Source organism: Eubalaena glacialis, chromosome X, assembly GCF_028564815.1.
Source record: "Eubalaena glacialis isolate mEubGla1 chromosome X, mEubGla1.1.hap2.+ XY, whole genome shotgun sequence".
In the NCBI taxonomy this organism is placed as follows: domain Eukaryota; kingdom Metazoa; phylum Chordata; class Mammalia; order Artiodactyla; family Balaenidae; genus Eubalaena; species Eubalaena glacialis.
Window position 1 is genome coordinate 42,633,482 of NC_083736.1, and position 26,144 is coordinate 42,659,625.

Below are 26,144 nucleotides of genomic sequence, written 5' to 3' on the forward strand. Positions count from 1 at the left end.
ATCAAATGCTCTGCGTGAACGCAGTTGTGCTTCCAATTCCTCTGGACCACGATGCACTATGCAATCTGCGTCTTTATGCTAGTGGAGAAGTGCTCCCATCCAGAACTCAGTAACACCCACCCCGGGGCTGACGGGGGCGCTGGATGTAGATAGTGACCAGGGGCCCCATTCTAAATAGTGTGGAGGCGAGTCTGCTTACGACAGAGATGGCCAAGCAGGGGACATAAAACAGGAGAGACAGTGGAGTTCTCCGGGTGGGGTCCACGTCCTGTCACTGGGTACATTCTGTACACACGAGCCCCTCCCTTGCCTGCACTCAATTCATGAAGACTTGACTTCATCACGGAGGGGTTGGGGAAAGGTGGGGTCTGGCTCCGTGCGCCCCAGCCGGCGTCCCCCACCCCGCGGCAACCCCTCCCAGATCTGGCAGAGCCCTGGACGAACCTCGGCGGGTAGAGAGGCGGGGAGAAGCTGCAGGGTGGAAGGCGGGGCGGGTCGCTGCCTAGCCGGCCAATAGGCGGCTCTCCAGCGCGGAGCCTGGAGAGGGCAGGGGATTCGCTACTAGCACCACCGCCTCCAGAGTTTCCCTTGTGGATGCACAGCCCCGGTGACTCCGCTCGTCCCGGCGCAGAGGGGCCCCAAGAGGCCGGAGGAGCGCACTCGGGACGGGATTTCCGAGGAAAGGGAGAGGAAGGGCGCCCCACCCGCTCTGGAGGGGTTCCGTGAACGATGAAGGGCCGGCGGCGGCGGCGGCGCCGAGAGTACTGCAAGTTCGCGCTGCTGTTGGTGCTGTACACGCTGGTGCTGCTGCTCGTCCCCTCTGTCCTGGATGGCGGCCGCGACGGGGACAAGGGCGCTGGGCACTGCCCGGGCCTGCAGCGCAGCCTGGGAGTGTGGAGCCTGGAGGCGGCGGCGGCGGGCGAGCGCGAGCAGGGCGCGGAGGCGCGGCCCGCTGCGGAGGAGGACGCGGGCCGGTCCCCCAGGTCCCGGGGCAACCTCAACGGCGCCGTCGGGGAGGCGGCATCTCGCGAAAAGCAGCACATCTATGTGCACGCCACCTGGCGCACGGGCTCGTCGTTCCTGGGCGAGCTCTTTAACCAGCACCCGGACGTTTTCTACTTGTACGAGCCCATGTGGCATCTGTGGCAGGCGCTGTATCCGGGCGACGCCGAGAGCCTGCAGGGCGCGCTGCGCGACATGCTGCGCTCGCTCTTCCGCTGCGACTTCTCGGTGCTGCAGCTGTACGCGCCGCCGGGGGATTCCGCCGCGCGCGCCCCGGACGCGGCCAATCTCACCACGGCCGCTCTCTTTCGCTGGCGGACCAACAAGGTCATCTGCTCGCCGCCGCTGTGCCCCGGCGCGCCCCGGGCCCGCGCCGAGGTCGGCCTCGTCGAGGACACCGCCTGCGAGCGCAGCTGCCCACCCGTGGCTCTCCGCGCCCTGGAGGCCGAGTGCCGCAAGTATCCGGTGGTGGTCATCAAGGACGTGCGCCTCCTCGACCTGGGCGTGCTGGTGCCCCTGCTGCGCGACCCCGGCCTCAACCTGAAGGTGGTGCAGCTTTTCCGCGACCCGCGGGCCGTGCACAACTCGCGCCTCAAGTCTCGGCAGGGGCTGCTGCGCGAGAGCATCCAAGTGCTGCGCACCCGCCAGAGGGGCGACCGCTTCCACCGCGTGCTGCTGGCGCACGGCATGGGCGCTCGACCCGGGGGCCCGTCCCGCGCACTGCCAGCCGCCCCGCGCGCCGACTTCTTCCTGACCGGGGCGCTCGAGGTGATCTGCGAAGCCTGGCTGCGCGACCTGCTGTTCGCGCGCGGCGCGCCAGCCTGGCTACGGCGCCGCTACCTGAGGCTGCGCTACGAGGACCTGGTGCGGCAGCCGCGCGCCCAGCTGCGCCGCCTGCAGCGCTTCGCCGGGCTGCGCGCGCTCGCCGCGCTCGACGCCTTCGCGCTCAACATGACGCGCGGCGCGGCCTACGGCGCGGACCGGCCCTTCCACCTGTCGGCGCGCGATGCCCGCGAGGCCGTTCACGCCTGGCGCGAGCGCCTGAGCCGAGAGCAGGTGCGTCAGGTGGAGGCCGCATGCGCCCCAGCCATGCGCCTGCTGGCTTACCCTCGCAGCTGGGAAGACGGCAACGCCGAGCCGTCCGAGGACGAGGAGACCCCGCTGGAGACGGAGGCCGACGGCGCCACGTAGCCCCGCTCCCGCGCCCCCGGGACGGATCCGGGTAAGGTGGCCCCCGGCAGGGTAGGGTCAGGAAAGGGTCTTGGGGAGCTTGGATCAGCCTTCAGGGGGAGGGGAGTGATGCCGTCTCAGATCGATCTCACCCGATGAAAATATATCCGAGCGGTAGGGGAAGTCCAGCTGGGAGCATTTGGGAGAGTCATTGGGATCTCTAGCATAGTCCCCTGCCTTCTCAGAGGAAGACCCAGAGAAGCGAGAGGTTAATTATGGCTAAGGCAGAACGCAGGTCTCCGCACTACGTTTCCCCTATGAAGTAAAAGGTAGGATCGTCTGTGGAGAATGAGGAATGGGGGAAGGAGAGGGAAGAGGGATATCACGGGTCTGAGCAGAGTAGAGAAGGTTTGAAAGTCACAATGAAACTTGAGACTGGGAATTGACATGAAAAGTACAGGATTTCGGGGACCATATGAGGTCCATGATTATGATTTTATCTTGATGCCACTAGGTCCTGTGGGGAAACCTTTTGCAACAGTGTTTGCAGGCACAGGGAAAACCAAAAGCAAAATTTGGGGGAAAGTTATTGACTCTTATCCTACCTACCCCTAATCTGTTTCATATTTCTTTGCCTCTGCCTCTCTGACGTGCAGACTCCGAGGCTTTCTTTCGGATTTACCAAACATACAGTCATAGGCCTCTCTTGCAACAGCTTTTGCACATGTGTGTGCCTCAGGCTCTGGTATACTGGCGTGGAATGGACTTTGATTTCCCCTGGCTCGAGGGGTGGCTCCCCCCACCTCCCACCTCCGCCCCCAGTGGCTGGCGCTCCCAGGATATTTGACCATATTCCGTTCACATCAGGTCACAGAAGCTGCCTGGTCTGCTTCCTCTAGTGCGGACAGAACCTCAGGGCTGGGCTTCCCTCACTCTGCCCCATCCGCTTGAGAGATGGAACCTTGGATTGGCAGTAGCAGCTTTGGCTGTGACTGCTGAAGGAGCTTTGTGAAAAGACATTCCCTTTCCGCCCCCCCCCCCCATTTTTTTTCTTTCTCTGTAAAGCATATATCCTAAGATATCCTAAGATGCCAAAATGGGGCTTAAATGATCTCAAAATGTGTTCAGTGTCTGGGTCAGTCTATGGCCTGTTCGTTGGGACGAGGGAAGTTTGTTCTACGTGATGTTGACCTCAGGAGTCTAGTTAGTGGCATGGGAATGCGATTTCCCAAACTTTGTGTGAGCTGGAAGAGTGCAGCCTTCTGCACTGTGCAGTTCAGAGGAGGAAAAGCAGTGCTGGGTGGGCGGAAATGACTTAAGTTTCCATTCATTAGTTTATAGTGTAATTCAGTATTCCTCTGGGATGAAGCTCTGAGGACAAAGTCGAAGACGTTAATGAAGATGGATTTTGTTGTTGTGAATAGAGCCAGGGTTTCAGAGTGATTTCGGAAGCTAATTTTTCTCTTAGTGATCAAGTGGTTTTCTTAGTCAGTTTCTGTAATTGCTTAGGAAGTCTGTGCTCTTTCCTGATTTCCAGAGTGAAGGTAAAAGGCACAGGGTGACTTGTCACATTTTAACAAAAACATCCTTTCATCTGCTAATCCTGTATTTACAGATGTAACATAATGGGTCTCCAACCCTCCTTCACCGGTCTGAGGGAACGCCTCTCGAGGACAAATGGCTGCAGCATTTTATGGTTTTAAGAACTGACAATCTCCCAGAAACTTTGACTCTTTTTTTTTTTTTCATTTTTACTAACATTTGGCACTGACTGGGGTGAGGTAAGAAAGTGAATAGAGAGGAGGGTTAGAGGACACAGTCTTCATCCAATAGGAGGTTAGAGTCTGTGCATGTGACAGTGACTATGGGGCCAGACATCGGTGCTGCTGTTTGGAAGAGCCGATGGGGCTTCCTTTGCAGGGCTGCAGGGACATCTGGGAACAAGCTTTAGGCTCTTTCAAACTCTGGTGACTGAGCTCTTCCTCCCACATTTCTGCTGGAATTATCGGGCACTTAACCATGTCACCACCAACCAGTGGATTTATCAAAATGCTTGTATTCCTGGTTCCGAGAAAGATAATGTTACCAACCAACTGATGAGTTTCCAAAAGTCTGTCACACTCCACTCTAGGAATGGGAAGGAGATGGATCCTCAGGTGCCATGTGTTGAGTTAGGCATTGTGGATATATCATTACTGTGACTGTCGATGAAAATAATCAATAAACAATCTATAATAAGAATAGAAAAGAGTTTTATTTGAGCCAAACTGAAGACTATAGCCCCGAAGACAGGAAGACAGTCAGATGACTGTGAGCTGCTGCTCCAGAGAAGCTTGGTTTTCAGACCAGTTTTACATCTTGTCAGAACAAAGAACACTAAGCAACTCAGGGATCCATTCCTTCAAGGTTTCCAAAAACAAACAAACAAAACAGATCAGCACGTACACCGCGAGCCAGTATGTCCTCAGCACCTGGGAAGTGAGTCTTATCATCGAAGGAGTACCAGCGTTGGCATCCCAGGAAGGAAGGCATTTAATCTTTATTTTTAACACAGACATTCTTTACTTCTGGTCAATGCGCCCTTTTCTTTAATAAGTAAAGTAGAAGTACCATGTACGTTTGATAGGCTACAAACAGGCTGTTTTAGTTGGCATCACATTCGGGTTAAATCACGTATAAGCCAGAATGACTTCCCCATACCTCCATATGTGAACATTTCTTTCATCATGACATATTATCAGTTTTACAGATGAGAAATCAGAGACTCAGAGAAGTCAGGTACCTTGCCCAAAGTCACACCTGGGCTGCTGGGCTGCTGAACTGTCATGCAGCACTGGTGTTAGACCCCAGAGCTCAGAATCTCTCCATTATAACACACCCTCACCTGCCCCCCCCCTTACCTTCCCCTGGCACCCTTTTGGCACCGCAGCCAGGCTTAGTGGCTACTCTAGGGTGAGAACGACACTTAGCTTTATTACTAACAAACACTGAACAAACCAATAAAATATCCCTGAGCGCTGCCAACAGCACCTACACGGGAGAGCCCCTGACTCTATAGCCGTCCTCCTCATGGCTGTCCTTTGCTTGGGGCACCTGAGCACCCTTGGGGCACCCTTGGCTCAGCAGTGAAGAGGGACTGCACGTGAATTAACCTGAGTGACTTCTGGATGCTCCAGACCTGACAGCCAGGATTTGGCAGGGAGGGAGTCAGTGCGCTTTTTTTTCAGGGCTGGGTGGGGACCGCAGCACCAAACCAAGTCACCAAGGACCCAGGCCCTTTCCATCTTTTCCATCTTCTTGGCTTTCGTTCACCAACTTATCTTCCCACTGTCACAAGATGGTAGCCTCAGCAAGAAGCATCACTTCCTCACCCAACCACACAGGGCTGTGAAAATGCAGAAAGGAAGGAAGGTGGTTACTAAGGGGTAGCGTTTTCCCTCATGTATCTGTCTTTCCTCCAATCTGGTTATAAAACCATCCCCAGAACCCCCTACCCCACTCACTTCCTTTTATGTCTCACTGGCTAGAACTGGGTCACGTGTTCTGCCCTAGCCCAGTAATTGGTGAAAGGGAAGGGGGTTGTCATGATTAGCTTAGACCAGTGGGTTCTCAGCTCTGGCTGAACATTACATTCACCTGAGGAGCTTTTTTTTTTTAATGTCAATATTAAAAAAACTCCATCCTCAGAGATTCTGATTTAATTGGTCTGGGGTGGAATCCAGTTATATAATTACTGTATAATCCCCCAGGGGATTGTATAGTGCAGCCAAAGTTGAGAGCCACCTACTTGGACCAGTCATGCTTCATCCCCTGGGCTGAGCCCTTGCCACTGGAACAAGATGAGGATGCAGACTAAAGTTGATGAGCAGTGAACTGTCTGCCACAGTCATTTATGTGAAAGAACTTGGAGCTGTGAAATACCAAGCAGCTGTAGGGTGTTAATATGGAAACGTCTTAAATTATTCACAGCTCCATTTATCACCCTCTCACATTCCTTCAAATGCTTTGTTGTCTGTATCTCCTTATCTATAATCCATCATGGTGCACTATCCACTACCATTCCGAACAGACTCATGTGCTGTCCTGTCCTTTTCAGCATGTATCCGTTTGACCTCTGCCCTTGGTAGGACCCAAGATTTCATTTCATTAGGCATTTAAGACATCTTGGTCTTTGTTCTTCACAAGATAGATGGACCCTTTGAATGAAATTAGGAAGGGAGGTAAGCACACTGTAACCGAAACCCCAACAATCAGAAAGCGTTCTTTCTAAGGAAATCATCCAAACAAAAAGAAATGAGCAGCCATCACCAAATCCCTACCAAAGCATTTTGAAAGTCATTCCGTTTTAATAAAACCAAATGACTTATGTATAAAAATCACTGAAAGGGAAATCTCTTGCTTAAACAGCAGTCTGTACTGCTAAAGAACAGGCATTTGTTAAACATTGTTCCTACCTAGAATTTCTCATTCAACAAAATTTGTTCAAATTCCTAATTGTAGTAAAAGAATGAAACTAGAACACTCCCTAACACCATGCACAAAAATAAACTCAAAATGGATTAAAGACCTAAATGTAAGGCCAGACACTATAAAACTCTTAGAGGAAAATGTAGGCAGAACACTCTATGACATAAATCACAGCAAGATCCTTTTTGACCCACCTCCTAGAGAAATGGAAATAAAAACAAAAATAAACAAATGGGACCTAATGAAACTTCAAAGCTTTTGCACAGCAAAGGAAACCATAAACAAGACCAAAAGACAACCCTCAGAATGGGAGAAAATATTTGCAAATGAAGCAACTGACAAAGGATTAATCTCCAAAATTTACAAGCAGCTCATGCAGCTCAATATCAAAAAACAAACAACCCAGTCCAAAAATGGGCAGAAGACCTAAATAGACATTTCTCCAAAGAAGATATACAGATTGCCAACAGACACATGAAAGAATGCTCAACATCATTAATCATTAGAGAAATGCAAATCAAAACTACAATGAGATATCATCTCACACCGGTCAGAATGGCCATCATCAAAAAATCTAGAAACAATAAATGCTGGAGAGGGTGTGGAGAAAAGGGAACCCTCTTGCACTGTTGGTGGGAATGTAAATTGATACAGCCACTATGGAGAACAGTATGGAGGTTCCTTAAAAAACTACAAATAGAACTACCATACGACCCAGCAATCCCACTACTGGGCATATACCCTGAGAAAACCATAATTCAAAAAGAGTCATGTACCACAATGTTCATTGCAGCTCTGTTTACAATAGCCAGGACATGGAAGCAACCTAGGTGTCCATCATCGGATGAATGGATAAAGAAGATGTGGCACATATATACAATGGAATATTACTCAGCCATATAAAGAAACGAAATTGTGTTATTTGTAGCGAGGTGGATGGACGTAGAGACTCATACAGAGTGAAGTAAGTCAGAAAGAGAAAAACAAATACCGTATGCTAACACATATATATGGAATCTAAAAAAATGGTTCTGAAGAACCTAGGGGCAAGACAGGAATAAAGACACGGTTGTAGAGAATGGACTTGAGGACACGGGGAGGGGGAGGGGGAAGGGTAAGCTGGGATGAAGTGAGAGAGTAGCATGGACATATATACACTACCAGATGTAAAATAGATAGCTAGTGGGAAGCAGCCGCATAGCACAGGGAGATCAGCTCTGTGCTTTGTGGCCACCTAGAGGGGTGGGATAGGGAGGGTGGGAGGGAGACGCAAGAGGGAGGAGATATGGGGATGTATGTATATGTATAGTTGATTCACTTTGTTATAAAGCAGAAACTAACACACCATTGTAAAGCAATTATACTCCAATAAAGATGTTAAAAAAAATTCCTAATTGTAAATCAATGTAGGTATTGTGTTCAAGCCAGAGGGCTAGAAGTTAGGATGGTATGTGTGTGTGTGTGTGTGTGTACATATAGACAGGTACTTGAGTGGCAGGGATGCAGTAAGGTGCGAGCAATTTTTAAAAACACACCCACATCCAAATTCTTATTGCCCCCTTGTGAGGTTAGTGCTGCCTTTGACCAAGACATTCTTGGAGCTCCCCCTTGGGGCTGCCTTCCCAGGCAGGACCCCCTCAGTTGATGGTGGATTTAGTGTTTAGGAAAAATCAAGGCTCATCAAATGTGGCGAGTGAAGCAGGGGAGGAGGCTGGTCCTGCGAACTGAGGTGTGGCCATAGAGTAGTAGCAGAGTCATTCCTTGGCTCATATGAAATCTGTTTTTATATTAGGGTACAGGAACCCAGGCATCAGAGCCTGGCTTTCCTGGTTACTACATGATTGACCTTGGCAAGTCCCTAAACCATTTTGGCTTTAGTGTTCTTACCAATAAGAAGACGAGGTTGAATTAAGAGGATTTACAAGTTTTCTTGGCACTAAGTGGGGGTGTGTGTGACATTTATCGAGTGCCTATTTTGTGTACTGTGTTACTAGCTTAGTGCATGTTGTCCGAGTTAGTCCTCATCTTAGCTTTATGAGGTACATAGTATCCGCATCGTATGGATGGTGAAACAAGCTCAGAGAAGTTGGGTAATTGCTAAGGATAACACAGCCGGAGGATTAAAATCAGGTGCTCTCTATTTTGAAACTAGTGTTAAAAATTTTTTAGGAATAATATAAGCACGTGGCGAAAAAAGAGTTCAACAGTTTAGGAGGATATAAAATACCTGCCAAGCTCACTTCATAGAAGTAACCACTACGTTTCTTGTGATATATGTCTAGAAATATTTCATGCAAATTCAAACAGAAGTATGTAGGCTTTTTGTACTTAAATCTTTTTATTTTTAATTCCTTAAAATTTTAAAATTGAGATCTGACATAACATTATATTAGTTTCAGGCGTACAACGTAATGGTTCACTCTTTGTATATATTGCAGAAGATCTCCACAGTTAGTCTAGTGACTATCCATCACCACACAAAGTTATGTAGTTTTTTTTCTTATGATGAGAAATTTTAAGATCCACTTTCTTAATAACTTTAAAATATATGGGAATTCCCTGGCAGTCCAGTGGTTAGGACTCCGTGCTCTCACTGCTGAGGGCCCGGGTTTGATCCCTGGTTGAGGAACTGAGATCCCACAAGCCATGCGGCACGGCCAAAAAAATAATTAAATAATACACACACACACACACACACACACACACACACACACACACACACACACACACACGGCATTATTAACTGTAGCCACCATGCTGTACATTACATCTCCCTGACGTATTTATTTTATAACTGGGAGTTTATACCTTTTGACCCCTTCACCCATTTCAACCCCACACCCAGTGCCTCTGGCAACCACCAATCTGTTCTTTGCATCTGCGAGTTCATGGGTTTTGGGGTGGGGGGCGGAGGGCTAGATTCCACATATAAGTGACATCATACAGTATTTGTCTTTCTCTTTCTGACTTATTTCACTTAGCATAATGTCCTCAAGGTCCATCCATGTTGTCACAAGTGCTGATATTTCATTCTTTTTTTATGGCTGAATAATAGTCCCTTGTACACGTATATACCACATTTGCTTTATCCATTCATCCACTGATGAACACATAGGGCATTTCCATATCTTGGCTATTGTAAATAATGCTGCAGTGACCATGGGGGTACAGATATCTTTTTGAGTTAGTGTTTTCATTTCCTTTGGATAAATACCCAGCAGTGGAATTGCTAGATCATATGATGGTTCTGTGTTTAACTTTTTGAGGCACTTCCATCCCTTCTTCCATAGTGGCTGCACCAATTCACATTCCCACAATTCTTGGGTGACAGGGACGGGCACTTTGTTGTACTGGATTTCTGCTATCATCTACTTAAAGTCCAGAAACATGATGGCAAAGATGAGGTTATCAAAACCGTGCCTTTGAAGAAGATGGTGGAGAGAATTCGAATTCGCAAGTCCCAGATTCTAAATGATGAGGTAATCACTATCTTGGATAAGTACTTGAAGTTGTGTTATGGAGAGAACATGGCCATGGGGCATGTTCACCGCTCTCAGCCACCCATCTACCAGTCCCTGGCCAGCAGCTGAGGGCATGTATATCACCTGTTTTTTTTTAAAATAAATAAATAAATTTATTTATTTTTGGCTAAGTTGGGTCTTTGTCGCTGCGCGCGGGCTTTCTCTAGTTGCGGCGAGCGGGGGTCTACTCTTCGTTGCGGTGCGCAGGCTTCTTGTTGCGGTGGCTTCTCTTGTTGCGGAGCACGGGCTCTAGGCGCACGGGCTTCAGTAGTTGTGGCACACGGGCTTCAGTAGTTGTGGCTCGTGGGCTCGAGAGCACAGACTCAGTAGTTGTGGTGCACGGGCTTCGTTGCTCCACGGCATGTGGGATCTTCCCAGACCAGGGCTCGAACCCGTGTCCCCTGCATTGGCAGGCAGAGTCTTAACCACTGCGCCACCAGGGAAGCCCTATCACCCGTTTTTGAAGAGTCCCAATACTGACTACATTTAATAACTATAAGGGCATATTTTTCGTTCTATAAATTGTTTAGTGAGAATTTTAGGGACTATTTTTCAGTATCTTTGTGCCAGTTAAAGTGGGATGCTTTTTTTTTTTTTTTTTTTTTTTTGGCTGCACGTCTTGCGGGATCTTAGTTCCCCCACCGAGGATCGAACCTGGGCCCCCTGCAGTGGAAGCGCAGAGTCCTAACCACTGGACCACCGGGGATTTCCCTAAAGCGGCATGCTTTTCAATCTAAAAAGCTTAATTTTATAAAATTGACTTACTTTTCTAGACTAAAATTGTATATGCTTTTGGTAATTGGAAACTCTGAGAATATTGGCTGCTGACTGTTGCCATTGTGTTCTTACAAAATTATTTTCCATTTTTTATGGAATGTTCCCACAGCTAGCTATGTCATAAGGTACTGCTCAGTTCATCCATTTATCCTTTGGCAAAGGGTCAGTAATGTTTAGAGAAAGATTTGTGGACTTAAACAAGAAACTTAATGCCAGCGAATTGATTTAAAATCCTTTACCGATTAGCATTAAACTTAATGATTAAGTATTTAGCTTTTGTTTAGGGATTTTTCTGATGGTCTTTTGTGAAGAATCTTTTCTAAGTAATTCTTCCCTTCCCTTTTTTGTGTCAGTGTTTCAGAAAATAGTTTACTCGAGTCCTCTGCTTTCTCTAAATCCAGTTGTGACGAAATCTAATTTGTGAGGTATGATTTAAAGGTTACAGAGATAAAACTAATGAAACCTAAAAAGACAAAAAGTTCCTATATCATCTTCTTTTCAGTGACTATCTAGTATTTCATTGTAGGAATGTATTGTAACATATTTAACCAGTTCCTAGTCCCAACACTTCATTGCTGCATTTTTAATAGCATCTTTTGCATACATGTAAGTACGTCTGTAAGAAAAATTTCTGTAGTAGGGTGATGGTATAGAGCAAAATGTATACAGGCTTTTTTACATTTTGAGAGGTTAAGTTGTTCAACGTTGCACCAACATCTGCCCCCACCAGCTGTTTCTTGGAGTGTCTGCTTCCTAGACTTTCAACAACAAGCATTTTATCTATTTTTTTTTTCCAACATGGCTAGTGTGATAGGTGGAAAACCCTTTCTCCCAGCGCCCTGGCCCTCTCTGACCCTACAGTTCATCTCAGGCGGTGAATAAATGCCTCCCACCTCAGGTTGTGATAACCAGATGTCGAGATGAAATTCATTCCTTAGTCCTTCTTCGATGCACCTGGGTTTGCAAAGTGTCACTTCTGTGGTTCTTTTGAAGGACTGGACACATCTTGAAATCAAAGTGATCATCCCTTTATAAAACCACACTTACACAGGACATCAGGTTGTAGCAAGCTTCTTATTAAGCTGAACTTCTCCTGCTACTGCTGCAGGGGATTGTACCTAGTGACTTGAACTTCAGCTATTTCGGGACACTATCAGTGGGGAACTGAGGCTGATTTTAAATGAGGTTGAACTCTATACATTTTCTCTCTACTCCTGAGAGCCTTCTTTATTGGGGGGGGGGCGGGGGTGGAGGGCAGAAGTGCCCATTTGCAGTTGTTGAGGCAGGATTCAGAGGATTTTCAAAGAGGCTTTTGTAGTCTGGGCAGGGATTTGTTTCCCATGAATACAAATGTAATATAAATAATTGGGAGTGATGCTTTTAAAAAACATTTATAAGCAGCTGGCTTAAAATTCCTCAGTATGCCTTTTCTCAGCCTGCTCTCTGTCTAAGCAGCACAGAAAAGACTGAAACTGAAAAAAGCTAAACGGGCCTTGCTTTTGTGTGTCCAGTTGAACAAGGTGACGAATAAATGAACCTCTGTCTCTGTGAGGTCTCCTGGCCCCTCATCCTCTCACTTCGTAATGGAACCTGAGGAACTTGCTCTATTGAAAGAACCATTTCTGCTCAGGTGCAGTATAAAATAAGAACAGTAGGGACTAAGAAACAGCTCTGGCCCAAGTTCAAGAACACAGGGAAGTGGAGAACTATTGGGGAGTTGAACAGGAAGCAGTTTCAGTCGGGGCAAAGTTGCTGAGCTCAGTGATGTCTTCATGGGAATGGGAAGCCTTCAGCCCTGCTCCAGCCCACAGGCACCAAGCCAGAGGCCGTCAGTCCGCTGGATGCTGAGAAGACATTGGAACGGCAGCTGGCAGTGAATGTTTTGAAATCTGGGGGGTTAAAGGGCGGTGGAAGACGACCACCACGTTTGACTTCAATGATGACCGCAGTGAGCAAATTTCTCCTCCCCTGAAATGGATGCAGCAGGGGGCTTGGCTGTAGAGTCACATTCTAAAAATAGCCACTGAGGTAGACTCGTGTTTTTCACTCGTGGAATGGAAGCCCTTTCTTTTAAGTGTTACCTTCATGCAGAGGTGTTAGAAGGAGCCCCGAAGGCACAGGGAGAGTTGTGAGAATGCAGGGCAGTCTCTGGGCCCTGCCAGCAAGAAGCCTCAAATCTGGCCTGAAATCCAAACGCTTAGAGGGCCAGCTTGGACAGATTAATCTTGTGTGATTAAGATGGTTTGGTCACAGTAACCAGCAGGCTGGAAACAGAAACCAGCCTAACTGAAAGGCTGAAGTAGAACATTACAGAAGCGTTTGTAAGCTATGGGGAGCGGGTGGGGACTCGAGACTCTGAGTTCCTTTGTAAAGATGATGAACTGGGGAAAGTTATGAACAGCACAACTGGAGGCTGGCTGAAGCAGTCCTGACATACATACAGATCAAGTGAACATCAAGGAAAAAATGTCCCAGGGCTTTGAGGGTCACTTTCCCCATGACTGAGACCAGACATTACCAAAAAGGACTCATTACTGCCTCGGAGAGCTTATGGGAACAGTAAGCCAAAAATACTAAAACCAAGATAATGTTTTAAAAATAGGACTTCCTTTCAAACAGCCTAGAGCTGGCGTATGTTAAATATACAGATTTTAGAAGCAATAAAATAGATGCTGTCTCTTCCTGTAATAAAGGATATCGCCAACAGGGATGTGAGAAGGGAAAACAATACATTTTTCAGGTTCTGCAAACAACAACAAAGTTAAACTTTGTTGCCTTTCTGTGCACTCCCCTCCCCCACCCCATCCCCCTAGCTGGGAATTGCCAAGGGGACTATTTTACAAAAAGGAGACGGTTGGCTAAAAATAAACACACAGCCCTACCGAAGACCAACAAGACTCCCAGCATTATCGAATGCCTTTTAGATTTATTTTTATTTCTCAGCAGTCAAAGGGAAGGAGAAATCATTCTGAGCTCAGGAAAAATCCATGTCCTGCTCCTAAGTATGGCAATCTCTGGCAGTCCTACAGGCCCAGGAGAAGACTGGTGTACAGCTCGCCAGTGTCCTGTGAGAACGTGAACCTGCTCTCGGCCATGGGGCCATTTCATCCCTGCCAGACTGTGCACAGCGCTAGGAAAGGGTGGCACAGACACAGTGCCCCGCTCCGCAGGGAGAGAGAACCAGAAGGGATGGGCTAGACTTGGGGTGACACACAAACTCTGTACCCTGACTAGCCATCCTAACCTGTGAATCCTGAAGCTGATCGGGAGTGGCCCTAGTGCCCCCCACTCCATTTGGCCCCCTGTAGAGGCCAAAGGGCTGCCTGAAGGGTAGGTCCAAGCTTCCCAACCCTGTGCCCTCACTAACCCCTGCCAACCCTACTTGGTAGATGGCAAACATCTGCAAGTGGGCGGTCAAATATATATTACAAAATACTGATTCCGTTCCTTTATTTGAGTTGGGAATGACTTTCCTCACAAAAGCAAGTAGGTACACACCAATTAAAATTGTATCTTGGAGCAGCTCAATGAAAGGAAAAAACAAAAGTCAACTAGCCAAACTCACGTCTTTCCAAGTTTTATTAACACTGGTTTGGAGTGCATTCCTTTTGTTCTGAAGTGAGCTCAAAAATTCTGGAAGTTTTTAGCTGGGGGTGGGTATGATAAAATTGGAAACGTGTTATTATTTTATTCTCTTCTATTGGGGAAATGTAATGGCCATTCCGTTTTTGCACTGGCTGACTCTGGGTCTTGACTAATGAGTCCCATGGAATGAGGTTTTATTCTGAATTCCGGAGCAGAGAAGTGAGTCCTCTTCTCCCACTGGGGGCAGGGAGGGATGGGGATGCAGCTCAACTCTGGACATGGGCTGCCCAGGGTCAGGCAAGTGGCTTTTCCCCGAGTTTCTCCCTTTACTCCCCAGGCAAGAGTTTTGTTTGTTAGTGGGTTTTTTTTTTTTAAAGATTTCTTTGAATGTGGACCATTTTTAAAGTCTTTATTGAATTTGTGACAGTATTGCTTCTGTTTTATGTTTTCGTTTTTGGGCAGCAAGGCATGTGGGATCTTAGCTCCCGGACCAGGGATCGAACTCACACCCCCTGCATTGGAAGGCGAAGTCTTAACCACTGGACGGCCAGGGAAGTCCCTTATTTTTCTTTTAAACTCAGTCTCTGTTTTCACCTAAAGGGAGAGTTGTTTCATGTATTAAATAGGACTGAAACTAGTATTGACTAATGCAAAGATACTGGTGCCCCCTGCCACTGCTACTTAATTTTTCAGATTGAAAGTCTGGAAACGATTTATAACATGTATGCTGCTTCAAGTACATTTCTAGGCTATTTGGGGGGTGTGGTTGTATTAGCAAACTCCATGTTTCCTGTTCCATTTTGCTTTAGAGTCACAGGGAGGGAACGCTTGCACTTTGACATTTCTGGTATTTCAAGTATTATTTTAACATTATCCCTAGGCAGCTCCCTTAAAAAAAAAAAAAAGACAACTTAATGGCTCCATTGTCACAAACTTTGTCAGTTATTTCCGTTTTCCTTGGCACTGCATTTCACTAATTTGAGGTGAAAACAGGAAGGTGAAGAAAGCTTAACCAAGGTTAACATAAACTTAGATGATAACATCACTCACAGGGGGCCGTTCCAGAGTAGGATATTGGGAGATGACCCCCCCCAAAACACATCACCCTTGAAAAGGAGGCTAATGCCTGTCCTCGGCCCATTTGTTCTGCAGCAGGTCCGGGAGGAAGGCTGTTACAATAGGCTGGAAAGTAATTCCCCCGTGATAACGGGACCCGCTGAATACCCGGAAACCTCAGCTCCCGCAGCCAGAGTGCCAGGTCCCTGCACCAACTTTTAGCATCTGTGAAGTGGCTTCTGGTGGGGAACCTGGGGCACCTCACCTGGCACAAGTGTGTGGGCAGGGACAGGTGAAACCAAGAAAACTGGAAGGAAAGAGGGGCTAGTAGAAATCTACAAGTGCAATTCAAGGAGGGGAGGGAGGTGCCCATGCCGGTTCGCAGAGCCACCGGGGACGCCCAGGGATCGGTATCTGACTTGAAATGGGCCAGGAAGGCCACTGAAAGAGGCAAGTTCATTTGGCCGAATCTTATGTTCTCAACCTTGAAAGCCGGCAGGAAGTTGATTCTTCCTCCTCCCCCATCCCAGCTTCAGACGTTGAAAAAAGTTTGATTAAAATGCTAAGAGTGTGTCTTCCTGGGTTATTCCGCCCGGGGAGCCTCAGCCAAGCCAACTGCAGGCAATCACAGCCTGGAATGACGTTTCCCTTTGATGGCAGTGAGGCTATTAGTAGGTCAACCAGCTGCAGTTAGGGCCCGGCTGGTCATTTAAGTACTCAGGGGAACTGTAGCAAAGGAGATAAAATACACCCAACTCATGGGAGTATGACTTTGAATCTTTAAGTAAACAATCCATTTTTTAAAAGTGCAAGTGAATTTGTGAATTAATTTGAGTATTAATTAAGCCATTAAGGAATGACTTCACGCTTCAATGCCACATATTAAAAAAAAAAAACCTTTTATACAGGCTTCACAAAACAATATACAGAAATCTCTGTAATTCTGGAAATTAATTGCACCAAGACAGTTTTTAAAATTATCTACTCTCTATTATCATACAGGATAGGTCTTTAAATAGTTTTGACTTCGGAATGACCAGAAGGGTCTACACCATTTCAGGTGGTTCAGGCAGTAGTAAACATTCTCCCCAGACGCTGGACAAGCGGAAATCATTTTAACCAAGAAGTTTAGTAGCTTAAAATTTACTTCTACATTGTTAAACATCTAGCAGTTGTAAAAAGGGCAAAGCTGGCTACTTGGTAACTGTAGCTGGCTGATAACCTGAGCGTTCAGTTTTAAACTATGCACGCAAACTTGAATACTTCATTGCTCCAAACTAATCAGGCCCCATAGTATTAAGAAGAGTGGGGTCTGGAGTTAATTAAATTCTTAATCCTATATCTAAGGAGCTTGAGAATTTGGGGGATCATCACACTAAGAATTCATGGACATGTTAATGTTTTAAACACAACCAAAAGTAATTAAAAATGGGAGGAAATTAACTGACAGTTTTTGTAGGGTCTACTTGGAGGTGAAGTCAGAACTGGAAGGTATTTGAGCATCCCTGCCCTGGTGCGGTGACATTCAGGAACTGAGACCAAACCAGAAGAACGGGAATCCATTTCTGATGTGAAGAAAGGGCCTTGTGGGGTTGCTGCCTGGGCCCAGCCTGGCTTAGCAGGACTTCAGAATTGTTCTTCAAATACCCCAGAGGCAGTAATAGATCTTTGAGGGCACCTGTTTCTCCTCTCCTCCCACCTTGTACTGCTGGGTGATTTGATAAAAAAAAAATGTGGACTTATGAAAAGCAGCTTTTCAGGTAGATTTTAAAATTTTTTTAAAGAAGGTTTTTAATAAAAGGACTTAAAGGGTGCTTATGGGTCCAGAGGTTGGGCTGATAGTATCTCCATAAACATCTGTCAGGACATGGGATATGATCAGGCAACATTTAGCACTTGGTTAGTTATTGACAGAAAGCCACACTGAGTTACTGCCAAGTTGTTCTCAAGTCTTTAAAATGACCCAAATGGAGAGCTGAATGCATTGTACAAAGAAAGAGTGACAGGAAAACTTTTTATTTTGAAATAACTATAGACTCATGGGAGGTTGCAAAAATAGTACAGAGAGGTCCAGTGTACCCTTCACCCAGCTTTTCCCAAAGGTAACGTGTTACACATCTTACACATAGATCAATATCAACACCATGAAATTGACATTGGTACAATCTACAGGCCTTATTCAGTTTTTAACAGTTTTTACGTGCACTCATTTTGTGTGTATGTGTGTGCATAGATCTGTGTGATTTTATCACATATATGTAAACATCATCACAATCAAGATACAGAACTGTTCCATCAGCAAAAAGAAACTCTCTTGTGCTATCCCTTTATAGTCACATATCCTACCTCATCCCACCCCTTTCCCTGGCAAACACTAATCTGTACCCCATCTCTGTAATTGTGTTATTTCAAGATTGTTATACAAATGGAATCATACAATATATAACCTTTTGAGATTGTCTGTTTTCATTGAGCGTAATTCTCTGGATATCCATCCAGGTTGTTGCATGTATCAATAATTCATTCCTTTTCATTGCTGAGTAGTTTTCCATGGTATGGATGTACCACAATTTGTTTAACCATTAACCCATTTGAAGGGCATTTGGACTGTTTCCAGTTTTGGACTATTACAAATAAAGCTGCAATGAATATTTGGGTATAGGTTTTTGTGTGGATGTAAAGTTTCATTTCTCTGAGATGAATGCCCAGGAGTGGAATTGCTGGTTTGTGTGGTATATGTATGTTTAGTTTTATAAGAAACTACCAAAATGTTTTTCAGGGTGGCTGTACCATTTTACATTCCCACCAGCAATGTATGAGAGAGAAATTTCTGTGCAGCCTTTCCAGCATTTGGTATTGTTGCTATGTTGTATCTTAGCTGTTCTAATAGGTATGAAGTGGTATGTTATTGTAGTCTTCATTTGCATTTTCCTAGTGGCTAGTGATGTTGAACATCTTTTTGTGTGCTTATTTGCCATCCATATCTCCTCTTTGGTGAAATGTTGGTTCAGGTGTTTTGCCCATTTACTAACTGGATTGTTTTTTACTCTTGAATTTTGAGAGTGATTGGTATATTCTAGATAAAAGCCCTTTGTCAGATATGTGGTTGCAGATATTTTCTCTCAGACTGTATCTTGTCTTTTCATCCTCTTAACAAGATCTTTTGCAGAGCAGAAGTTTTAAAATTTTGATGAAATCCAATTTATCATTTTTTCTTTTGTAGATTGTCATTTGATGTCATGTCTAAGAACTACCTGTCACTCACCAGTATCACACTGTTGTGATTAATGTCGTTAGATGTAGCTTAATATTGAATAGAGTGACTATTCCTACTTTATTCTTTTCCAGAATGGTTTTAGCTATTCTAGTTTTTTTGCCTTTCCATATAAATTTTAGAATAAGCTTCTCTGTATGTATAAAAGGCATTGATAGAATTTGGTAGGAATATTGTTAAAACTATAAATCAATTTGGGGAAAAATGACATCTTTACTTGAGTCTTCCAATCCATGAACATAGTTATATCTCTCTATTGATTTAGATTGTTTGATTTCTTTTATTGGTGTTTTGTAGTTTTTGGCATACAGGTCCTTTATTGTTTTGTTAGATTTATACCTAAGTATTTAATTTGAGCGATTATAAATAGCATGAGTTTTTAAATTTGGTTTCAAGATGTTCATTTCTAGTATATATAAAGTTGATTTTTTAATATTGATCTTGTAGCCTGCAAATCTGCTGAATTCATTTATTAGTTCTAGGAGTTTGTTTTGTATTCCTTGGGATTTTCTATGTACATAATCATATAATCACAAATAAGGACTGTTTTCTTTCTTTCTTTCCAATCAATATGGCTTTTCTTATTCTTGCCTTATTTCATTGGCTAGAACTTCTAGCACTGTGTTGAATAAGAATGGTAAATGCAGACACCTTTGTGTTCTTCCTGATCTTAAGGGGGAAGTATTCAGTCTTTCACCATAAATAATGAGGTTAGATGTTGGTTTACGTAGATTTTTTTTTAACATCTTTATTGGAGTATAATTGCTTTACAATGATGTGTTAGTTTCTGCTATATAACAAAGTGAATCAGCTATACATATACATATACATGTACATATATCCCCATATCTCCTCCCTCTTGCTTCTCCCTCCCACCCTCCCTATCCCACCCCTCTAAGTGGTCACAAAGCACAGAGCTGATCTCCCTGTGCTATGCGGCTGCTTCCCACTAGCTATCTATTTTACATTTGGTAGTATATATAAGTCCATGCCACTCTCTCACTTCGTCCCAGCTTACCCTTCCCCCTCCCCGTGTCCTCAAGTCCGTTCTCTACGTCTGTGTCTTTATTCCTGTCCTGCCCCTGGGTTCTTCAGAACCATTTTTTTTTCTTTTTAGATTCCATATATACGTGTTAGCATACAGTATTTTGTTTTTCTCTTTCTGACTTACTTCACTCTGTACAGACTCTAGGTCCATCCACCTCACTACAAATAACTCAAATTTCATTTCTTTTTATGGCTGAGTAATATTCCATTGTATGTATGTGCCACATCTTTATCCATTCATCTGGTTTATGTAGATTTTTTACATTGAGGAAGTTGTCCTCTATGCCTAGTTTGCTGAGAATTTTTATCATGAATGGGTGTTAAATTTTGTCAATTTGCTAAATTTTGTCAGTTTCTTGAGGTAGGTGCTTAGATTACTGATTTGAGACCATTCCTCTTTTCTACTGTAAGCATCTAATACTATAAATTTCCCTCTCGGTACTCCTTTGGCTGTGTGTCACAAATTTTGGTGTCTTGCATTTTCATTTTCATTTAATATGTTGTTGTTGTCTAACTTCCCATGGATTATTTAGAAGTATGTTCTTTAATTTCCAAGAGTCTGGAGAATTTCCTCCTATCTTTTTGTTATAGATTTCTAGTTTGATTCTATCAGGGTTAGAGAATGCATTCTGTATTATTATTTCAATTCCTTTAAATTTGTTCAGGTTTGTTTTATGAACCAGGATATGGTTTATGTTGGGAATGTTCCACGCATGCTTAAAAAGAATGTGTTTCTACTGTTATTAGGTGGAATGGTGTATAAATGTCAGTTCAAACGTTTGGTTGATGGTGTTGTTTAGTTCTCTATCGTTGATTTTCTGTCTAGTAATTCTATCAACTTTTGAGAAAGAGGTATTGAAGTTTCTAACTAAATGTGGACATGTCTATTTCTCCTTTCTATTCTTTTAGTTTTTGCTTCAAGGAATTTTAAGTTCTGTTGTTTGCTATACACATACACATTTAGGATTGCTATTGTCTTCTTGGTGGGTTGAACATTTTACTATTATGTACTGTCCTTCATTGTCCCTGGTAATTTTCTTTGCTCCAAAGTCTATTTTATCTGATATTAATATAACCACTCTTGCTTTCTTTTGATTAATATTTGTATGGTTATCTTTTTCATCCTTTTACTTTCAACCTACCTATATCATATCTGAAATGAATTTTATATGTTTTATATGAGCATATAGATGGGTCATGTTTTCAAAACCATTCTGCTGGTCTTTTTTGTGTACTGTATTTGTGTTTTTTGAACCTTTTATATTTAATTATTGATATTATAGGGCTTAAGCTTGCCATTTTAAAAACTTGATTTCAGTTTCTTCCCTCTATTTTTTGTTCCTATTTCCCTTTTTGTGCCTTCCTATGCATTACTTGAATGTTTATTAGAATTTTATTTTTATTTATTTGCAGTGTTTTTAAGTATATATCTTTGTATGCTTGTTCTACTGGCTTCTTTTCTTATTGAAATATAGTTGATTTACAATGTTGTGTTAGTTTCAGGTGTACAGCACAGTGATTCAGATACATATATATATATATATATATATATATATATATATATATATATATATATGTATGTTAATCCCAACCTCCTAATTTATTCCTCCCCAACCCCTTTCCCCTTTGGTAACTGTAAGTTTGTTTTCTATGTCTGTGGGTCTATTTCTGTTGTGTAAAAAAGTTCATTTGTATTTTTTTTTTTTTTTAGATTCCACATATAAGTGATATCATATGATAATTGTCTTTCTCTGTCTGGTTTACTTCACTTAGTATGATAATCTCTATGTCCATCCATGTTTCTGCAAATGGCATAAGTTCATTCTTTTTTATGGCTGAGCAATATTCCATGTATGTATGCATATATATATATATATATATATATATATATATATATATATATACCACATCTTCTTTATCCATTCATCTGTTGATGGACATTTAGGTTGCTTCTATGTCTTGGCTATTGTAAATAGTGCTTCAGTAAACATTGGGGTGCATGAGTCTTTTTGAATTATAATTTTCTCCAGATATATGCCCAGGAGTGGGATTGCAGGATCATATGGTAACTCTATTTTTAGTTTTCTAAGGAACCTCCATACTGTTCTCCATAGTGGCTGTACCAATTTACATTCCCACCAACAGGGTAGGAGGGTTCCTTTTTCTCCACACCCTCTCCAGCATTTATTATTTGTAGACTTGTTTTTTTTTTAAACAGCTAATTCATTTAATGTAACACTATTTTTTAAATTAATTTTTATTGGAGTATAGTAGCTTTACAATGTTGTGTTAGTTTCTACTGTACCTCAAAGTGAATCAGCTATACGTATACATATATCCCCTCTTTTTTTGGATTTCCTTCCCATTTAGGTCACCACAGAGCATTGCGTAGAGTTTCCTGAACTATACAGTAGGTTCTAATTAGTTACCTATTTTATACATAGTATCAGTAGTGTATATATGTCAATCCCAATCTCCCAATTCATCCCATCCCCCCTTTCCCCCCTTGCTGTCCATGCGTTTGTTCTCTACATCTGTGTCTCTATTTCTGCTTTGCATATAAGATCTTCTATACCATTTTTCTAGATTGCACATATGTGTTAATATACAATATTTGTCTTTCTCTTTCTGACTTACTTCACTCTGTATGACTGTCTCTAGGTCCATCCATGTCTCTAGAAATGGCCCAATTTCATTCCTTTTTATGGCTGAGTAATATTCCATTGTATATATGTACCACATCTTCTTTATGCATTCCTCTGTCGATGGACATTTAGGTTGCTTCCATGTCCTGGCTATTGTAAATAGTGCTACAATGAACATTGGGGTGCATGAGTCTTTTTGAATTATGGTTTTCTCTGGGTATATGCCCAGTAGTGGACTTGCTGTGTCTTATGTTAGTTCTATTTTTAGTTTTTTAAGGAAGCTCCCTACTGTTCCATGTAGTGGCTGTACCAATTTACATTCCTACCAACAGGGTAGGAGAGTTCCTTTTCCTCCACACCCTCTCCAGCATTTATTATTTGTAGACTTTTTGATGATGGCCATTCTGACCAGAGTGAGGTGATACCTCATTGTAGTTTTGATTTGCATTTCTCTAATAATTAGCAATGTTGAACATTTTTTCATGTGCCTGTTGGCCACTGTATGTCTTCTTTGGAGAAATGTCTATTTAGATCTTCAGCCCCTTTTTTGATTGGGTTGTTTTTTTTTTTTTTTTTTGATATTGAGCTGTATGAGTTGTTTGTATATTTTGGAAATTAATCCCTTGTTGGTTGCATCATTAGCAAATATTTTCTCCCATTCTGTTGGTTGTCTTTTCGTTTTGTTTATGGTTTTTTTGCTGCACAAAAAAGTGGCTTCTTTAGGTTACACATATGTAACTAATCACAACCTACTGGTCTCAACATTTTACTACCACCTCAAGTGAAGTGTAGAAACTTTATGTCCATTTAGGTTCCATTATCCTGTGCCCTTTATAATTCTCTTATAATATTTTCTCTCTGTATATTGAGAACTACATCATACAATGTTATAATTTTTGCCTCAACTGTCAAACATAATTTTTTAAACTCAAGAGAATAGTCTATTAAATTTACTTGTATTTTATCCTTTCTGTTCTTTCTTCATTCATGATGTTTCAAGTTTCCTTCTTTTATCCTTTCCTTTCTGCTGGAAGAACTTCCTTTAGCAGTTCTTTTACAGCAGTTCTATTGGCAATAAATTCTCTTAGTTTCCTTCATCTGAGAATGTCTTTATTTCACATTCATTCCTGAAGGATATTATCATGGAATATAGAAGTCTGAGTTGACAGTTATTTTCTTTCAGCTCTTGAAAAATGTCATGCCACTTCCTTCTGGCCTCCATGGTTTCAGATATGAAATCCACTGACATTCAAATCATTGTTTCCATAAGTAATGCATCATTTCTCTCTAGTTGCTTTCAAGATTTTTTCTTTGTCTTTACTTTCCCGAAATTTGATTATGCTGTATCTTGGTGTAGATTTATTTGGGGTTTTGTTGGGGTTCACCCAACCTCTTGAATCTGTAGGTCTTTTGCCAAATGTGGGAAATTTTTAGCCGTATTTATTCAAGTACTTTTTCAGCCTCAATCGCTTTTCCCTCTCTTTCTGGAACTCTGATTAAAAAAAAATGAACACTAGATCATTTACTGTAGTACCACAGGTCCCTGATGCCCTGTTCATCTTTTTTCACTCTACTTTCTCTCTTTTGTTCAGATTGGGTAATTTCTATAGTTATATTTTCAGACTTACTAATTCTTTACTCTGTCATCTGTATTCTGCAATTTGGCCCATCCAGTGAGCTTTTAAAATTTTGGTTATTGTATTTTACAGTTCTAAATTTTCCATTTGGTTCCTCTTTCGTTTTTGTATTATACTTCTTTGCCAGGAATTTTTTTTTTTTTTTTGCTTCAAGTGTGTAACTGCTAATTGAAGTATTTTTATGATGGTAGCTTAAAATCCTTCTTGGATAATTTCAGTATCTGTGCTGTTTCAGTGTTGGCATCTGTCAGGTGTCTTCTCTCATTCAAGTCAAAATCTCCCTGGTTCTTGGTTTGACAAGTGATTTTTTTTATTGTATCCTGAACATTTGGCACACATTTGAACATATATTATGAATCTCTGAATTTTATGTATTTATTTTAGCAGGCCTCCACTGACACTGTGCTGGTAGAAGAAGGGGTACATCACCTGGTTATTGCCAGGTGGGGGTGGTAGTCCAGAAGCCCTGGCTTCCCACTAGGCCTCTGCTGACAGGAGGGGGGATTTTTTTTTTGAGGTGCTTGGGTTCTTTCTAGGCTGACCCTTTCCCTGCCCTTTGGCTAGAGATAACAGGCTTTTCATGGGGCTTTTATGGTCTATGGCCATTGGTATTTCTGGCCTGCTGGATTCTTCAGCATCCATCCTAGGATATTGAGGAGGCAAAAAGAAAACCCAGGCAACTCACGCCTGTGTTGTTCCTCAACTCCCAAGGTCCCTAGTCAGTCCAGCTTGTTCTCCCTATCCTTCAGAGTCTTATCTTCATTTTATAAATATATTTGGGGATTTTAGTTACACTTTTGGGGAGGAATAAGGAGAAATGCATCTATTCTACCTTACCTGGAACCACAGTCAGCCTGTCTGGAAATTGGTTTTTATTAAACTAAATTCAACTGAAATTTGACATGCTGGCTCTTTCTTTATGTAAATAACCAGTACTAACAGAATGCTAAAGGTCATGAGACAGGCCTCAAGGCATTTATGAAATCAGTTCTTGCCTAATGCTTAATGTGAATCTTTATTGCACATTTTTAATCATCTTGAAAGTGCTCCTTACCCAAACTCTGCTGCATCAGTAGTTCTATCAAGTTTCACTACATTAGAAAATGTCAAATTTGGCACGTATCCGGGATCAGAGGAAGGATCACAAGAAAGCCAGAAACTGGTGGCAGAACTAGCATGAACATCGTCAGTTCACCCTTTGCCGCTCCCATAAAGTGATGCAGCAATGTGTTTTAATGGAAGATGGAAAAAGCCCAGATCCCACAGAGGTAAGGAAGCTGGACTCGTTGCTTATATACAGCCTCAGTTTTACAGAACAGCTGATCGTTGTTGGCATGATTTATTTCGCACATATGAACCAGTACACAAGTGAAAGGTGGATGGTTACATGGTTGGTGCCTAAAGGTACAGCTTCAGTCCCAGCCCTTACCCCACTCTACCCAGCAGGTCCCAGAAAGTTCTCTTCTCAACAGGCGCCCCACAGCAGCAGCTGCAGAAAGCCCAGTCACACTAAGAGAGGTGCCCCCATCTTTTTCCCATCTTCTTTAACCTCACCAAACACCTCTTGGGTCACAAGCAGAAATGATAGATACTGATTCTGTATGGGTTTACAGCATTGGATAATGCAGCTTAGGTAGGGAAGATTATAGGTTTCATATTTAAGAGGCCTTATATCGTCAAGGTTCAACAGGCTTTCCGTGGATTTCTGTGTTCTGAAGTTCAAACACCCTTTGTTCCTTCCCTTCCAGGTCAGTCACCACGAACCGGGGCACTCAGCACATTGTCCCAGCATTGGGGAAGCCACGCTGTGGAGGCAGTCTATCACACTGTCAGAGACTGGGGCTTGACTTGGTACCAACTGCTGTGCTATTCTGCGGAGCAGGAATATCATGAGCTGTTAAATAATGACTGACACATTGGTTGAAATGAAGTTTCCAGTAAGGAAATGACAGTGCAATGTGGA

The 26,144-nt window shown here is 43.3% G+C and overlaps 1 protein-coding gene across 4 annotated transcripts; it reads left to right on the forward strand.

Annotated features, from left to right (window-relative positions):
* The first annotated feature begins 343 nt into the window (after positions 1-343).
* On the forward strand, positions 344-26,020 carry CHST7 (carbohydrate sulfotransferase 7). 4 transcript variants are annotated; one of them, XM_061178496.1, is made up of 2 exons: positions 344-2,224; positions 25,930-26,020. In XM_061178496.1, exon 1 carries the CDS (start codon positions 730-732, stop codon positions 2,191-2,193), a length of 1,464 nt encoding a protein of 487 aa, XP_061034479.1. In that variant the 5' UTR covers positions 344-729; the 3' UTR covers positions 2,194-2,224; positions 25,930-26,020. The 4 variants fall into 4 exon arrangements, with proteins under 4 accessions (XP_061034479.1, XP_061034482.1, XP_061034480.1 ...); XM_061178499.1 differs by lacking the exon at positions 25,930-26,020 and adding an exon at positions 25,226-25,799; XM_061178497.1 differs by lacking the exon at positions 25,930-26,020 and adding an exon at positions 14,985-15,159.
* The last annotated feature ends 124 nt before the right edge of the window (positions 26,021-26,144 follow it).